Genomic DNA, 18347 nt, shown 5'->3' with positions numbered 1-18347 from the left:
CAGACTGAGCTGTCAAAAAAGTTCCGGCTCTTGTCGTCGGTTGATCATCAGCCAGAGAAGAGCAAAAACACAACTCAGCGGTTCTTCCCTCGATTTGTGCTGAAGCAATTAAAAATTTCCTTAGATTTTCTTGATAATTCACCGGAGATTTTGACGTCGAACAATGTCCGACATTCAGACGCTAGTTGACATGGGATTTCCCAAAGAGAGAGCGTAAGTAATTACCTTTTTTTTTTGTTTATCCAAAAGTGCCTAACATCCTCATGGAAAACGTTTTCTAGTGAACGGGCCCTTCAGGTGACCAACAACAAGGGTGTGGAAGCGGCCATGGAGTGGTTGCTGGCCCATGCCGACGAGGACATTCCATCGAGTAGCGGCTCGTCTTCATCGGTACAGCAGCAACCACTGTCCGATGATACTTCGACGGAAGCAGCCGCCATCGCCGCCGCCGCTTCCACCGCCAGCGACGACTCCGCCCAAGTGGCCAAGTCGCTCAAGTGCGATGAGTGCGGAAAACTGTTCAAATCCCAGGACGAGGTTGAGTTCCATGCAGCCAAAACGCAGCACAGTAGTTTTTCGGAATCGACCGAGGAGAAGAAACCGCTGACGGAGGAGGAGAGGAAAGCTCAACTGGCACTGCTGGAGGAGAAGATGAAGCGGAAACGCCAGGAGCGGGAGGATAACGACAAGAAGGAGGCACAGGAGCGGGAACGGTTGCGAATCAAGTCGGGCAAGGATATGCTGGAAGCAAAGCGTAAGCTCGAGGAGACCGAAATGAAGAAAGTAATGGACCAGCGACGACGCGAAAAAATGGAGGAGAAAGCGGCCAGGGATAGGGTGAAGGCGCAAATCGAATCGGACAAGGCGGCAAGGAAGGCAAAAATGTCAGGGTAAGTAGGAATTATTTTACGCCTTTCGGTATTCCTCAAATTGCTCTTCGAGTTTGAGCGCCTGCAAATATGTAAGGGTACCTAGGGCTTAGCACATTATTGAGTTACGCCTAAAAGTAGGGGTTTGGTGTGAAGTGCCGTGCCGGTAATTGCTTCGCCATTACTTTTCTTATTTTGCGCTTTGTTAATTTTTAATAAAAAAAATATTGAATAATGTTAATTTTGGGGTGAAATTGATTCACCCGCGAATAGCCAAATGCCTGGATTTGAGAGTAAAAATCTAAATTAATTGGATTAAAATGTCAAGGGCGAGCATGTTGCTATGCATCACCAGTTTATCGATTACTAAATGATATGGTTTAGACAAGTTGATGGCTTAAATGCAAGGAATCGACAGTGAGCATGCATAAGGGCCTATACGCGATGATCGATTCTCTTCGTCGATTTTCTCTTTTGTTAATAACTCGCTAGATTTCAAGTTTCTCGGTGCGTTTGCTATTGCTTTTGATAGCCAATACAACCTGTTACTACTCTGCATTGAACAAATTCTGAAAATTGTTTCGCTTAGCTGTAGCAATGCAAAGAGAAAGTCGATGAAGAGAATCGATCATTGCGTATTCGCCCTTATGCATTCTCACTGTCGATTTTCTCTTTGCTACAGCAGTCTGTGCTAGTCTTGCTTTGAATAAAATTTGGTAAAGAATGATTAAAATTGAAATTTATAATAGGGCCAATCAGGGAACCACTGGCTAAAAACTGACATACTTACCTAATATGTAGAAATTTCTATCTGTTCGATGAAATTATTGCCGGCATTTTTCTCGAAAAATGTTCTACTTTTGTGAAAATCAACATTTTTCCGTTTTCTGCAACAACCGAAATGTCCGTAATAGCGACATCTGTTGCGAAAATCAACGATAATCCATTCAAACAATAATATCCACCGATTCGATATACACGCTATGATACACATACCTTAAAGTCGGTAAAGAATACCTAGATATCGGTAAAAATTAGTGATAATCTAAAAAAGTGCACATACCTAAATTATCGGTAATCATGGATTACCAATAATTAACGATAAAAATTACCTAATTTATAGTAAAAATAGCTTACTTAAAGTAAAAAGTAACGATTTTTATCGGTAAAAAATACCGATAATTATAGGTAACCGTAGCTAAGAGTGTAGATAGAGAAACATCTTTATCATACTACCGGAGCAAGAGAAATGAATGCGCCAAATCGTTCGAGACGCCAAGAAGCACAGCTGAGAAGAATTCCTTAATGGTATTAATGAAAACCAATCGGCAGCTGATCTCTGGGGAAGGATCACTACCACGCCAACTCAGCCAACTATACCACGCCAACTCAGCCAAGATCCTGCAGTAATCGACGAGGTACTTGGTGATCATTTCGCTATGTTATCTGCGATTTCGGGCTATGACGAACGCTTTCGACGACAGAAAGGAGCATCGTCAACATCCATTGCCGAAATTCAAATACTGATAGAAGAAACCCCATCGGAGCTCAACCAGCCCTTCCGGCTGGACGAGCTTGAACATGCTCTCTCCAAAGGCAGGGGGAAATCCGCGGGTCCTGACGAGCTGGGCTATCCTCTGTTACGAAACCTTCCCGCTGAAGGTAAGGTAACATTACTCGAATTGATTAACCATGAATGGGGAAACGACTCACTGCCCCAAGCTTGGAAGCACAGCCTGGTCGTTCCTATCCAGAAGCAGGGTTCTTCCGGTCGAGAAGCCAAGGATTTCCGACCCATCTCCCTCACCTGTTGTGCGGCAAAGATCACCGAGAGAATGGTTAACCGAAGATTGATGTACTTCCTTGAATCACGGAATCTTCTTGACCATCGGCAACATGCGTTTCGCCCGGGACACGGTACAATTCTTTTGTGCTTTAGCATAGCTCTCGATATTTCTAAAGCCTATAACAGAGCCTGGATGCCGAAAGTCATACGCCAGGTGGAATGGCGTCTGGGTGGGCACATACTTTATTTTGTAAAGAACTTCCTTCTTAATCGCACCTTTCAAGTTATTCTGGGCAACCATCGATTCAAGACATTCCGGGGGAGACTGGAGTGCCGCAGGGGTCGGTGATAGCAGTCACCTTGTTCCTCATTCGCATGAACAACATCTACAGTGGTCTCCCCAAGGAGATACACATTTTCGTATACGCCGACGACATCGTTCTCGTTACCATCAGTGATACCGTTAAGGCGCTCCGTCGGAAGATGGGTGCGGCTACCAGGGCAGTATCATTGTGGGCATCGTCCGCCGGAGCTCCCTTATTCACATTTGTACCCATCATCACCGTCCTCTCAGCACCCCTATCTACATCGACGGAACCGCTGTCCCGTTAAAAAAAAAAACAGTTCGCGTCCTAGGGGTTCGTCTTGATCAGCATCTGACTTTCACTGCACATTTCGATGACGTCAAAAGCGGTTGCAAAACCAGACTGAATCTTCTCCGTTCTATCGCTGGACGGCACCCTGACAGTAACCGGTCCACCCGGCTCCGTGTTGCCAGAGCAATTCTCGAGTCGCGTCTTTTCTACGGCATCAAAATCATTTGTCTCGCCCGCGATATGCTAATCTCCAAACTCGCTCTCACGTATCGAGAAGCTATCCGTATTTGTTCGGGTCATCTTCCGTCCACACCTAACGTGGCAACCTGCATCGAGAGTGGAATGCTTCCTTTCGACCGACTGACCACACAAACTATCTGTAAGCGGGCAATAACTTTCGCCGAGAAGACAGTTGGCCCTGACGAGGGAGTTTTCCTCCTCACCGAGGCAAAACTACTCTTTTCTGCAACTGCCAATCTGGAGCAACCTGGTGCGGAGCCAGGGGTTGGAGCCTGCCCAGACCCGCAATTGACTTGGCAAGTAAGAAGAAGTTTGGGGCAGCATCCCCACTAGTGCAGAACTTCAACGAACCGTATACAACGGTCATACAATCCGATATTCCGACGGCTCTGCAGCCCGCGGGCGTGTCGGTATAGGTATTACAGACTCAAATGTATGTATGCCACCGGCTACCGGACCAGTACTCCGTCTTTTCGGCAGAGGCTGCCGCTGCTTTCATCGCTGCCACTACACCATCCAGCAGACCAATCGTGGTTTTCACGGATTCCGCCAGTGTAGTCGAGGCCCTCGGATCGGACATTTACAAGCATCCCTGGATCCAGAGTATTCAGAAATACGCACCCAACAACACCGGGCGATAGTTCAATCCCACGCAATACCATCGACCCAGTTTTAAATTATCTGATCAACTCAGAAGTGCATATCCTCAAAGATATAATCCAAGCCGATCGTATCGCCTACCTTTCAAACCTACCAAACTACGATCTTATTAAGTTGTGGTACCTTCCCACCACCGATGAAAACTATCAAACATATCCCCCTTGAAGATCTATCTTACTTCGGAAATAGGATTCTCGTCCACCACAGACTTCAGCGGAAGCGCTTTATCCGGCGCCTGTACCCAAGTAACGACCAAGCCCGCTACCTATCGGATAATCGACCTTTTTGCGATATAAGGTAAATATAGGGTTTCCGAATTTAATATTGCGAAATTGCAAAAAAAAAGGGCGAATAGCCGAGCAAAGTCCAGCATCAAAATGACAGCAAATTGAAATCAAGTTTTGATATCAACATCAAACTGAAATCATAATTTGATTTCAGTTTCGCAATTCACAAATTTGATTGGGGAATTTACGTATTCTCGTCAATCTAAGCAGCGTCCGCACTTCTATTAGCATTGTGTCAGCGTTACGCACATATATCACGTGTCTGTTTGTTAACATTCATCTGCTGCTTGCTTCTCTATCCATTCCAATCGACAGAATTTTTCAAACCGGTTTGAAAGCGATTTTACAACGCTCCAAACTTCTCAGGTGAGTGTGACTATTGTCGGCAGTCTCTTTTTCTTCGGCAACCTTCCCATTAGAACTGCGTATTAACCAGCTGTTCTATTATCGGCAACTCGAAATCAGCCCCATTTTGTAGTGCGTATACTTCATTTGAAGAAAAATCTGGCATAATAGGATTGCTCGGTCGTACAAATATAATCAGATTGAAGCTGAAAGACTAAAGAATCGTTTGAATACATTCAGGGAAGTGTGTTGATGGGAAAACATAGTGAAATTATCGTTTAAATTTTGGTTGCCGAAAACAGTCAATGGGTGCCGAAGCCAACATTTACCCTACCAAATTTTGTTTTCATTTTGCTGTACATTTGCTCTTCAAAAATATGTTGCTGCGGGTTTGTTTTCACTGCCTTAGCATAACATCAAATTGAATAGGGGAATTTACGTATTCTCGGCAACCTAAGCAGCGACCTTCTTTCTATAGCCTTTTTCTCTAAGGAACGCACACATATGCAGTATTGGTTTGTTTACAATCTTTTGCTGCCAGCTGCTCTAACAATTTCAGTCGAAAGAATTGTCAAAAACTGTTTTGAAACGCTTTTACAAAGCTCCACTCTTCTCTAGTGAGAGCGAGTATTGTCGGCAACCAGTTTTTCTTCGGCAACCGTTCCATTTGAACTGCAGGGGGAGAGGTAGCTCATCGATTCTTCCGGTTCGCCTCCTAGCATCGTGCTATAAGGTACCAGGCGATAACCAGGGTAGTTGATCGATAGCTCGATGACGTCATTTCGTTGACGTATGCAATGGGAAATTCTCATAGTAGGCGTTGACGATGGGACGTTGTCGAGTTGTTGAATAGCAACTATCGTGGTAACTCACCGATTACCTGTCGATCTGCCAAATTTGGAAAGACGTCTGCATTGAATTGTCTCATATAATAATATTCCGCCCACTATATCACAAGAAACTGCGAGTAGCTGAGTGGAATGGAGATAAGTTAAGCATTGGGAACAGGACCAAGTCTCCCCTGGGTGGTGCCAAAAGATGAGCGCAATAGAATCATCAAGTTGCCATAAGGCACGGAATGAGACTATTGCATGGCTGGGTAGTCAAAGTCTTCCATTCGTTAGTCATTTCAGGTGGATTAGAACAGGTTTAGGTGGGCGTTGGCCAGATTTGGATTTTTCAGATGTAATCCTGGATAGGACCCTGTCATTGAACGTCGCGTGAAAGTGGAACTTAATGAAGGCCTAAGTACTTTTTCGTAGTTTTTAGTTTTCGGATTTGAAAGATTGTCGGTTATAGTGGCCTGCTTACTGAGCAGAAAAACGCTGTTCCAGGTCCTTACATATCAAAGAGATTTATGGTAAAATCGCTTGTGTATCGTGTATTTTGCGAAACACGTTGTTGTCGTTGGTTCCGGGTTTGAATGGATACACAAATTTGAGCAACGGTATTATGTGATATGAGGGGCTCGGTGGCCTTAGAGCAACCGTTTTTGCTTACTGAGCAGAACATCATGAGTCCAATCTCAGGCCCATCCACATTCAAGATTCGTCAATCGTTTTATTTGTTAATATGACTACATGGTAATAACAGCAACACGGTGATTTAAAAGGTGCTCGTCTGCCTAGTGGCAAACGTTTTTGCTTACTAAGCAGAAGACCGTGGGTTTAGTCCCAAGCTCCTTCGCGTTATATGATCGTTAGGACATCAATTCAGCTTATCGTTTACCAAAACGAACCCTGCTGCAAACCCAACCCTCTTATCCAACATCCCAGTGATTCCTCGTGGAAGTGCAGAGGTGTTCTCGGCTTCCATCAAAGCGAGTGTCATGTCAACACAATCCTTCCCATTCCTTTCTGGCCGGCGCTGGTATTGCCTAATTTAAGATCACCAGTTTTTACACATTGAGGATGATTGCTAGTCCCAAGCATCGTCTATTGGTTCTCTGTGTAATTACAGCTGATCTGGCAGTAACAGAGTAGCAACCGTGGGCGGTCAATCAAGCTCAAGCTCAAGCTCAAGCAACCGTTCCATTTGAACTGCATGTAAATCTGCTGTTCTATTATCGGCAACTCGAAATCAGCTACAATTTGTAGTGCGTGTTTTGCATTTCAAGAAAACCTTGCTAGATTGCTTTTTCTCAGTGGTAAAAATATAGTCAAATTGAAGCTGAAAGCATAAAGAATCGTTTGCATGCATTCAGCGAAGTGTTTTCGTAAGAAAATCCAGTGAAAATAGTGTTTCAATTTGTGTTGCCGAAAATAGTCTGTCATGCCGAAGCCGTCATTTCCCCTACTTGTTTTGTTATCAACAGGAAAAATTTATATCAAATTTAGTTTTCAGTTTGCTCTCACTGATAGCAGAAATAGTTTTCTATGTGATGTCACAGGAAGATTTTTTTGCTCTCAATTTTGATATTTTAACCGTTAAAATGACCAAAACGACAGCAACCTGGGTAATCATTATCAGCGAAATCACAACATCAAATTTAGATTTCCATTTGATTTCAGACTTTGCACGGGTAGCGAGCTTGTTGGTTACTTGAGTAGGTCTGTATAGAACTAGAAAAGTTTTCACCACTCAGCTCCTCATAGATGACAAACGTGGGCGATTCACGATTCAAGAGCTTACAGCAGTACTTATAAATCTTTCAAAATTTTATGGACATCCCCATAAAGTCCTATGGTCATCCCATCGAAGTCCATACTAAATTGCTGGGAAGAACTTCAGAGGAAATGGGCAGGAGAAAATGTGTAAATTTCCGTCCCGAAGATACTCGGCAAGACCGGGATTCAAATATGGCCGTCTCTTCTTAATTGATCATTCTGCATAACTAAATTGTTAAAGTACCTCAACTCTCGCAGAAGATCCTGCCGTGATCCTCGTTGTACGCTTCGAGATAGAATACCTGAATGTATTCTGAAATAAGGCATCCAGTGGGTGACCTTTGGGTAAAGCACACTAAAAATAATTTTCACGTCAATGCTACGTGAAAACACACATAGATTTTTTCCATCGCACTTTTCACGTAAGAGTTACGTGATTCATACATGGAAGCACTCATTTCAGTGAGCGAGATGGTTACTGAATTATCACGTAGAAGCTACGTTATTCTGTCGATGGAATATATAATCGTCTGCAATGATTTTAATTTCGTTGTAAATAAAATGTATCATTGATTTCGCATTACAAATGATTCTATAGTATTCATTGATTCCAATATAGCTTTATTGCGGTAAATATATACACAGGGCGAACATAAATTCGAACGGGACAACTAACGGAAACTTAATTACAACCATATGATGTTAGGGAGTTTAACTCGCATTCATGCTCATGGTACTTTTTGCCGGTATACTGAAACTATAATACAAACTTAAAAGTTATTCTATACATAATTTGTTTAGTTATCATACTTACAACACGAAATTGTTCCACGCAAATAAATAGGTACCAAAATTATCTAGATTTTCACTAGTATGTAAACCTTTACATTGCCAAGCAATGTGTACCATTATGAGTGAGTCACTAATTTATTTTTATTTTTTCATATGTGATAATCACATAGAATTTGTGTATGTGCAAATCACGTAGGTTTCAATAAAAAATCTACCGACTTCGAAGGGAATTTTCATTGATGCATATGTGGTATCACGTAGACTCTACTTGTGTAACGTAAAATTGACAGAATCGGAAATAGAGTTACTCTATATGATTTTTCACGTAACAATAACGTGTGAATTATTTTGAGTGCATGTGAGCGAGCATTTTAGCCACTGGCGTGCACAGGGTGGGGCAAGGTGGGGGGGGGGGCAATTGCCCCACCTTTTATAAATAAGATTTCTATTTCCACATTTACAAAATTATTATATAAAATAATTTGATTTCTTGATAACTTGATTTGAAGGTAAAATAACTTCATTTCATAATATAAGAGCACTGAAAACCATTTATTGCGTCAAATCCTTTGAGATGGTACCTGAAAATTGCACCACAAAGGTGCATGAAGGGACAAAATTCAATGAAATTTTTTGGTCAAAAAATTGCACCACAAGGTGCATACAAAAAATTCCTGGTGTAATTTTTTTTTCACGGTGGTTCATGGAGAGTTGAAAGAAGAGGGTAAATTTAAGGTTGAGAAAATTCACCTTCATGGTGGTAAATCTAAGAAAAAGTTTTGTTGAATATTTCTGGTGTAAAAATATCATCAAGGTGGTGCATTGAGGGACTAATCAAAATAAATAGCTCTGGCGGAAAAACTGAATCACGCTAAAAATTTGGAGGTGCACATTTAACTGAAAATTTCTTGTGGAAAGTTCGCAATACTGTGGTGAACGTAGAAGCAAGGTTTATTCATTTCTCTGGTGCATAATTTGCATCGTTCTGATGAATGCAAGCATCATTGAAAATTTATGGTGGAAAACTTGCACCATTCTGGTGCATGAAGAGGCAAAGCCTGAAAGTTGCACCACAAAAGTGCATGGTGAAACAAACTTCATTGACAATTTTTGGTGCACCGTTCTGGTGAATGGAGGAGCATGCATTATTGAAAATTTCTGGTGCAAAATTTGCATCGCTCTGATAAATGAAATGAACAGAACATTTCTGGTGGAAAACTCGCAATGGTCTGGTAAATGAAGGCACAAGCTTTTTTTGAAATTAAGCTGTATTGAAAGTTTTTGGTTGAAAATCTCCACCGTTCTGGTGAACAGATGGGCAAGTTTTTCGGAATTTTTTTGGTCTTAAATTTGTATCCCTCTGTTGAATAGTGAAACTAATTTTAATAATAATTTCTGGCGTAAAATTTGCATCATTCTGATGATTAGAGGGAAGCTACTTTACTGAAAATTTATGATGAAAAATCTAAAAATATGGGCAAGCATTATTTGGTGAAATACCTGCAACTTTCTGATGATAGGAGAAGCAGTCTTTATTGAAAATGTCTGGTGGAAAAAGGAAATCTGCACCAATCAGAAGATTGGAGAAGCAATTTTTATTGAACATTAACGGTGGAAAATTGGCAGCGGTAAAATTATCTGGGGGCAAGTTTGTATTAAATATTTCTGGTGTAAGATTTCAGTCAGTCTGCTGCATAGAGGGGCAAGCTGAATTGAAAATTCCTGATGTTAAAATTGCACAGTTCTGGTGAATGGAGGGGCAAGCTTTATTGAAAATTTCGGATAGAAAAACGTTTTGATGAATGGACGGACAACTTAAACTTGACTTCCGAGAAGAACCTCAAGGGTATTGGATTCTGAGGACAGTTCCAAAAGAAAAGATGTCTGGGGATGATTTGATGAAAATTCTGCGAATAGTTTTTTAGTGAATCCTGCAGATAGTTACAAGATAATTTCGAAAAGAATACCGAGAGAATTAAATTTTGAATGAAATTCCAAAGGGATGTTGAGGAAAATTTAAAAGGAATCCCAATGATAATTTCAAGCTCATTCTGGGAATACAGAATACAGAGGAAATTCTTCTGAAACTTTAAAAATAATTTTAAAAAATAAATAAAATTAGCTAAATTGAACAGTAGGGAAACGGTGGTGGGAGGACAGCACCATCCACCACGCACTTTGAAGTACTCCCCATCCCCAGATTAAATACACCATAGAAAAAAAAATTGCCCCTCCTTAACAAGATTCCTGTGCACGCTAGTGATTTTAGCAGCGTTGGAAAAGTTCGCGATATTGCACGAAGTTTATCATTGGAAAAAAAAAAACGTAGTTCGTAGTGAATTTTGGTGAACTTTCTAATACTGAATGTGAGTATTCATCAAGCTATAGATGCTTGATGCTCATCGTTCCAAACTTAAATCCAATCTTCGCAGGGTGCATGAACATGGTACTCTTCTTTTCGTACGGAATAACATAACGAATCATTTTGTAGGTGTTCCGCCATCCCTGTCGTATAGTTGGGATCCATTTGCTTGATGTTGATGAAAGTGGTGGTGTGACCTTCCGAATTTATCATCAAAGGCAATCGTCTCTAGAGTTAACTCGTTTTAGCCGTCTTGACTGCCTTATCGACAAGACGCTCTGGACCGGTCATGGTGTAGATGAAATCGACTGAAGTTAGGCCCGAATAGAAGTTGTTCTAGATGAAAACACGATCTGCTGGGATTTTTGCTGTGATTCGAAAGAGACGGACTTAGTTTTGCTAGGTTTGAAGAGATTCATGATTCAGACAATACGTTTTTACTTTGTATCCGCGGTCTCTCGTATACAACACATACCTCGTCTAATTTAACATAGCATTTGCAATGCAAAATTAGACGAGTTTATATTCCCCCGGATATTGTTGAACATGGTTGAACCAACAATCAATACGAAACTAACGATTTTAAATTAGCTCACCACTTGATTAGCCTATTGGTCCCAAGCAAATCGATTAACGTACCCCTTTTTAGTATAAATTCCAGTACTACACTATGTTTGTTTTGATTCGCTATGAAAGTTTGACAGATAAAATGTTCGTGGATTTTCCTCTGTTTCGAGAGGTGCATCGATTAGCTTGGGACCGAAGATAGTACTAGAGCTGAGCCAGAAAGTTGAGTTCGTTTCTTCGGGACCTTCTAGTCTTAGAGTTACCTCTATGGTTGAACCATAGAGGTAACTCTTAGACTAGAAGGTCCCGAAATAACGTGCTCAACTTTTTGGCTCAGCTCTGGTACTCTCTTCGGTCCCAAGCATATCGATTCACCCCTCGAAACATAGGAAAATCCACTAACCCCTCATTTTATCTGTCAAACTTTCATAGCGAATCAAAACAAACATTGTGTAGTACTAGAATTCGACTAGAATGGGGTACGTTAATCGTTTGCTAGGGACCAATAGGCTAGTCAAGTAGTGAGCCAATTTAAAATCGTTAGTTGCGTATTGATTGTTGGTTGAACCATAGAGGTAACTCCAAAGATGAATACTAAGATGAAACTGTCGGAAGAAAACTTTCTATTTTAGTATCCTCTTTCACGGTCCCTTTCATCCAATGAATACCCCCCGTATTCAAGGTAATTTTGTGGTTTTGCTGCCCCCTCGGTAGAGATGAAATTTTGCGCTCATTTTTATCAAAACAATCACACCAAAATCAGAGATGTCCTATTTTTAATTACTCGATTAACAACCCTAATAAAAATAACCATACAAGAGAGTTTAACGACGTGTTCGGGGTATCATCCAAACCATGCGTGGGATAGTTTACCCATCCGGGATGCAGTTCGTTTATGGTATTTGTTTATTAGGGAACTAATCGATTATTTTTTTGTTCGCTGTGCTGCCATTTTTCCACCAATGAGAGTGCAGCACATGTTTGAAACGATCGGTGATGATCTTCTGGAGATGTTAATGCTTATATCGGCATGATATAACCGATTACAAATATTTTACTTTTCGGTTCGTTAATCGATTAATCGATTATTCGAATGAAAATCGGCCATCACTAAATGAATGTGAAACGTAATTTAAAATATAAGGACCGTACATTAATAATGATACGATTTGAAAGGGACCGGGGATAATCACAAATTACGTCCCCACGGTAACTGAAATAAACACGAGTGTTTACCGGTTGGTAACTCTAAGACTAGTAGGTCCCGAAGAAACGTGCTCAACTTATTGGCTCAGCTCTGGTACTATCTTCGGTCCCAAGCATATCGATTCACCCCTCGAAACATAGGAAAAACCAATAAGCCCTCATTTTATCTGTCAACTTTCATAGCGAATCAAAACAAACATTGCGTAGTACTAAAATTTCGGCTGGAATGGGATACGTAAATCGTTTGTTTGGTATCCCCCCACCACCACTGGCAAAAAGAGATGATCACCGACTCGCTCATGTACCGACGATGTGTTTGAAACAGTTCTATCGATTTTACCGCACTCAAGTTGTTATCTGAAGGAAGGCATCCAGTCGTAGGTTTGGAAATTAGCGCCGTTTAATTGCCATTTTAGCTATTCAAACTAACGGGGTTCTACGGTACAACGTCTATTCATTAAGGTTCCCCCAAACTGGCGCGTTTTTAACGCGGCGGCAGCGAATAATTCGCGGCGGAAAATTCGCCGCGTTTTAAATGCATGGCGGCTTACGGAAGCGCTCAAATCAACGCGGCAAGTTGCGCTGTTCGCGCGTTTTGGCAGCGTTTTTTTTTGCGTTCGCTTTCGATTCGCTGTCTGCAGCGTTTTTGCCGCCGAAGAATCGCGGTTTTTGTACCGAAAGTGATTTTCAGGAGATAAAAAATGACAAAAAACGGAAACCTTAATGGGATTGGTTCGAAACTATTTTTTCAAAGATGTCTGAACTTGTAAATTTAATGTACTGCTCCCTGAAATTTGATCAACATCTCAGACTACCATTGGAATTTCTACAATATTTCCATCTACAAAACTCCCTGAATCCCCCGAAATTCTTCAAATTCTAGCAGAGCTTCTATGTAGTTCCAAGAACTTCTACAAAATTTCTTGCTCTACTTGGAATTCGCTCAACTTGTACAAAGATCGGTAAACTGCTATAAACTCACTGCCCTTCAAAGAAGCTTCCGGAGAAGAAATCAAAGGTATTTGTGAGAATAGTTGACCCACGATTTGAACAATTGCATATGCTATGCTAAATCTAAGGAATATGTTAGTAAAACTACATTTATTTATAAGGAGAATTTAGAAACTACGAGATGAATTCCAAGGGAAGGAGAAAATCCAAAGCGATTTTAGAAATAAATTCAGTTCTGAGAATAATTCCATTGATTTTTGAGGAGTATGACAAATGAATGCAAAGGTGAGTTCCGAAGAAGCATTTAGTCGAACTAAAAAAAGTTTCCTGAGATAACTCATCTGAAATATCGGGAGAATACTAAGAGCGAACTCAATAAACTGTCCGAGAGTTCAAAGTTCTTCGAAAAAATCTAAAAAGATACCAACATGCTCAGAAATTATCGTAAACACCCAAGACTTCAGTATGATCATTCTTCTGGAATTATTCAACAGCTCAACTGGGTATGAAAGGTTTGCAAATTTCTCTATAGTTAAGCGAACTTTCCTAATGTTCTGTCTAGGAAATTTCCCGAAGATCTGCAAATTTTTCTGATGATATGCATTCCAGGGGAAGATAAGTTTGTAATTTTTTCTAAAGATTGACAAACTTTCTTTAAAATTCCATGAACTTCCGTGATCACAAGTGGTGAGAAATCTGTAATATCAAACATTACTGTACACAAATATCACTAAAATGAAGGAAATTTCCAAATACTCCAACGCATTTTCCTCTGCTTGTAAAGAAACTAGCAAAAGCACCTCTTCTTCATCCGACGACGAATTCATTGCTCACGATCGCAACGACGCAGCGAAAAAACTGCCGCTTAGGTGTGGGTACCCACGCGAATTTCGCTATCGCGGTTAACGCGATTTATTCGCTACCGTTGCCGCGGCGGAAAAAAGAGGAAAGACAGTAATTTTTTTGCTGCCAATAAGCTTATACAGGTAATTTTTCACCCATATTCATGTTTTTGTTCGAACCATTCGAAAAAATAAACATGGTTCGAACGGTTCGATCGAAAGCAAGAATATAGGTGTTTGCCTATGTAAGCTAGCTAGCAACTTGAATTGTTTTTTGGGATATGTGGAAGAGTTCTAGAAACTGTTGTTTTGGTTTTTAAATCCTTGCAATGGGGCGATTTCAGTCGAATCACACAAAATCACTGTTGTTTTGCTTTGTAAATCTATCCGTATCTCGTTTACAGTGAACCTGCCGCTCCTCCACCTGCACCCGTTGTCGTTACACCTACGGATGCCCCGAAACCGGCCGTATCCAAGACCTACACCAATGCTCGTATTCAGATCCGCATGATGGACGGTACCACTCTGGTGGAAACCTTCGATGCCAAGGAACAACTGTCTGCGGTGCGATTGTTTGTCCAGCTTAAACTGGGCAGCGCTTCGTCCCCGTTCGGCCTGATGACAAGTTTCCCGAAGAAGGTCTTCACAGGGGATGACTTCGACATTTCGCTGGAAAAGCTAGGACTGGTTCCGTCGGCTGTACTGATCGTTACGAAGACCCCCTGAGATGATAATGCGATTTGAGGTGAAACGGAAGTTTTGTATGAGTCGGCGAAGGATGTGAAGTGTTGGAAATAAAACAGTGGCAAATTGGTTCGGAATATTTATTGGTTTTGTCGAAAGAAGCGAAAGAATTAAAAAAATCAGCTTATCTGCTTTTGTCTTCACTTTAAGTAGAGCTGAAAGAAAGCATACATGATTGTGTGAATTGAATTGAATGTTTTATAGATAATGCTTCCATTATCACTACGCGTAGGAATCAGGTCGTTTCGTTTTCCTGGTAAATACCAATAATGCTAAAAGTTAAGGTAATATTTACAATGATTTGCTTGCATTCCAGGACAAGCGCGATTTTGTTAAGAAGGCCGAATTGTAAACTAAAAATTCGTAATATTCACAATGCTTTTTTGTTGTTCAGTAATTTACATGATAGTGTTGATTGCAGATTTATGTTTAAATATGAAATAAAACTGTTAGAACTAATCCCGCTAATTCTGCGAGTAACGTGACTCTTTGTCACCGGTGAGGTGACAATTGTCACCTCGTGTGAGATGACTCTCCGTGCAAATCAAATGGAGAGTTACCTCACACGAGGTGACTATTGTCACCTCAACGGTGAGAGAGAGAGAGAGTCACGTGACTCGCAGAATAGGGGGGAATATCAATCAAGTTAAAAAAAAAAACTAAAAAAATGTGGCCGACAATTTTGATGTTCGTAGAGTAGATCCATAATCGTCAATTAAAATCAGGAGAAAGGCATTTCAATCTAACCTATTGTGTGATCTGTTGTTCACATGGTTGTCCACTTGAGCAACTGAATAAATTTGTAGATATTGACCAGTATCTTCATCGTTTTGTTTTCCTGTGCTTTCTTTCGTTTATACTCTTCTAAAAATTTCATGTGTAGATCATACGGTGACATGTGCATCTTGTCGTACCGGGACAAGGGTACCGTCCCCGGATAAAAGATTGGTTTGTTAAGATTACAGTTGGTAATCAGTTTGCCCCCTGGTCGGTCGATGAAGACATCCTCGAACAAAATTCCATCACAGTCTGTTAGTTCCATGTTCTTGTTAAAGCATATGCGGATTTCGTTCATAAATTGCAGCTTCGTTTCTTTGTCGTGATAGCATTCTATAGCGGCATTCTTTTGGAAACGATCCATTAAAACCTGGTGGATCGCAACCACGGTATAATTGCCTCCTGGAGTAACTCCTCCTTCGCCAAGAACATCAGCCATTGAGTGTTGCTGCAACCAGGTTAGCCCTTGGCCAAAATATTTGTCTTCTGTGTTCAGCTGAACCAAAACGGCCGCAGCGCAGGTGCCATGCTTGAGCCACTCGTGGCGCCACAGGGAATCAAAGGGTTTATTCTTTTCCACATTGATCCAAAACTGTTCCAGCTGGGGTTCGATGGCACTAAGTTCGTTCACGTCAAAAACTGCCGACTTATTGCAGAAACTAGGCCCTATGGTGTTCAGCTTTGTTGGCCAAATTCCATGGATCGTCCAGATGTTTTTCGGTGACGGTAATCCACAGATATTGCTCGAACTTTTCTCTCGCCATTCATAACAAGCCGTGATGGGCCATCGTTGGGTAAATATTAGTAAATCAAACTCTGGATCTTCTTCGAGCAGGGCTTCATTCAGAGCTTCTTCGGAGGATGAACTGTCCTCCTCGGATGAACTAGAATTATAGAGATAAAATGTTCGTTAATGTTAGGGAAAACACGTCGTTTTTGTTTCAGGAATGGATTGATTCTTCTTCAAATTTTGATCCAATTAGCAACCACAAGACGTAAAATTGAAACCAACTAAAAGCAGATTCATCCAGTTTAGTATTGGAACCTTTATCCTTAATACATTTTCGAATGACGTTCGCATAATGAGATTAACCGAAGTCACAATCACATAGCCAACCCCTATATTATGCACTATCAGGGGTGACAGTAGTGTTCATAAAAAAGCATTAGATAACGTCGTTTTGCTTTGTTGTGCTATTCTGCTCGCCAAAATACTGATTGTTTGTATTCCACACACATGGAGACACTCGATTAGGTTTGTGGCGTAATTGGTTTGCGAAGAAGAGCCTTCGCACTTTTTGTCGTATCAATTTTCGACTTTCTTTTGCGTAGCAAAAGCCTTGCGAATTCCACTCACCTATCCGTCCGGACGAAGCACTGTAGGTAGAATAATACGGAGAAGATGGCCAGATGTTCCAGTTTCATCTTGGGTGAAATTTTTTCACTGTTGTGTTTCGTTTGCGTCGAATGCTTTCACCTGCCCATTGGATGATTTGAGTGGTATAAATCCTGCTCCTGTTAAAATCCTTTTTAACTCCTCCTGAACTGCTATCACCGTTGAGTAAGCTATCAATAGTGATTCTTCTCGATTGGTACCGTAATAAGACGAACCGGTTTAGTATAAATTAGCCTTATTTTCTTCGCTCAGTAACAGAAGATGTTTTTCTTTTGCGACTGAGTCATGTAAAATCAAAATATAAAATGAAAACTTTACTTTGCATCTTTCAGTTGTCATTGACTGGAGTGAACTCGAACTGTCAGATTCTGTCAGGAGTAGTTGAAACGTTTGGGGCTAGGAATGTGTGCTCCCATTAGAGCTTTTTCGATGCAAAAAAGCGAAACTTTGAAGCTTCGTTTACAGTAAAAGCCTGAATTTAGGCTCTTTAGTATATAGTACACAAACGATCAGAACAACTTAAAATTGAGTCGAGTCGACTCAATTTTAAGTTGTTCTGATCGTTTGTGTACTATATACTACACGGTCAATCTGGAATACTCATTTTATGAGTATATTTTACGTATTTTTCAGTATACAACGTATACGTCAAAAGATGAGTAATTTTAAGTTCACAATAGGGAGTAATAAATATGCATTTTCATAAATTCATCAAGAAATCAAAAATGCGTTAAAAGTAGTAACTATTCAGAAAGGACAATTTTCAGGTTTCTCTGCTTTCTCCATTTTGCATTTGCTTGAACGTTCTTTGCTGGCGGTTTGTTTTAAGCATCGTTGCGTTTTTGTTTCGTGAAACTCGTAGAAAATGGACCAATTATCGAAAATTCTGGACAAAGAAACTTTTGAGAAGCTTGCTGGTAAGTTTTTTTTAATTAATATCAGTTTGTGCTGTTTAACATTGTTAAAAACTCATAAAAGGTCTCCATTGCCCCGTGACCGGATGCACTTCGTTCATACCAGGTTATGTCGAAGAGTTGAAAACACACATCAAGCAAATTCATAAACTTAATACGAGCTTGAGGAATTCAGTGCCTTTACGATGTGCTAACTGCGGCACCATTTTTACGTGCTTCAAGCGAATTAAGGACCACATATTAAGGCATCACAAGCCCCACACAAAGCCAAGATCGGAGTGTGAAAATCCTTCTGATCCGCAGGAACCAATGGAAGTCGAGGACGAAATTGGTTTCATGAATGACGAAGGAATCACGAATCCTAATTATTTTACGGGTTCGGTCTCACGCGAAGAGTTACATGGGAT

General features: G+C 40.8%; 3 protein-coding genes across 3 annotated transcripts in view; 1 reads left to right on the top strand and 2 right to left on the bottom strand.

The window, feature by feature from the left end:
• The window catches only part of LOC135701513 (THAP domain-containing protein 1-like), a 278412-nt gene that overhangs the window by 101320 nt on the left and 158745 nt on the right, over nt 1-18347 (bottom strand). The window lies entirely within an intron of this gene.
• On the top strand, nt 20-14930 carry LOC135701509 (UBX domain-containing protein 1). Its single transcript, XM_065222326.1, has 3 exons — nt 20-213; nt 282-890; nt 14514-14930. Exons 1-3 carry the CDS (start codon nt 164-166, stop codon nt 14833-14835), a joined length of 981 nt encoding a protein of 326 aa, XP_065078398.1. The 5' UTR covers nt 20-163; the 3' UTR covers nt 14836-14930.
• On the bottom strand, nt 15569-17305 carry RNaseX25 (Ribonuclease X25). The gene is made up of 2 exons (XM_065222327.1): nt 16988-17305; nt 15569-16514 (listed from the first exon to the last, which is right to left on the bottom strand). Exons 1-2 carry the CDS (start codon nt 17053-17055, stop codon nt 15620-15622), a joined length of 963 nt encoding a protein of 320 aa, XP_065078399.1. The 5' UTR covers nt 17056-17305; the 3' UTR covers nt 15569-15619.

Source organism: Ochlerotatus camptorhynchus, unplaced genomic scaffold, assembly GCF_037179485.1.
Source record: "Ochlerotatus camptorhynchus isolate MF236.1 unplaced genomic scaffold, CSIRO-AGI_Acam_v1.1 ptg000165l, whole genome shotgun sequence".
In the NCBI taxonomy this organism is placed as follows: domain Eukaryota; kingdom Metazoa; phylum Arthropoda; class Insecta; order Diptera; family Culicidae; genus Ochlerotatus; species Ochlerotatus camptorhynchus.
This window is presented reverse-complemented; position numbering and strand designations above follow the sequence as displayed.

Coding starts and splice junctions, on each gene's coding strand:
- LOC135701509 (XM_065222326.1), top strand. CDS start 164: ATGTCCGACATTCAGACGCTAGTTGACATGGGATTTCCCAAAGAGAGA. Junction 214..281: donor GGATTTCCCAAAGAGAGAGC/GTAAGTAATTAC, acceptor AACGTTTTCTAG/TGAACGGGCCCTTCAGGTGA. Junction 891..14,513: donor AGGAAGGCAAAAATGTCAGG/GTAAGTAGGAAT, acceptor TCTCGTTTACAG/TGAACCTGCCGCTCCTCCAC.
- RNaseX25 (XM_065222327.1), bottom strand. CDS start 17,055: ATGAAACTGGAACATCTGGCCATCTTCTCCGTATTATTCTACCTACAG. Junction 16,515..16,987: donor TGCTTCGTCCGGACGGATAG/GTGAGTGGAATT, acceptor CTATAATTCTAG/TTCATCCGAGGAGGACAGTT.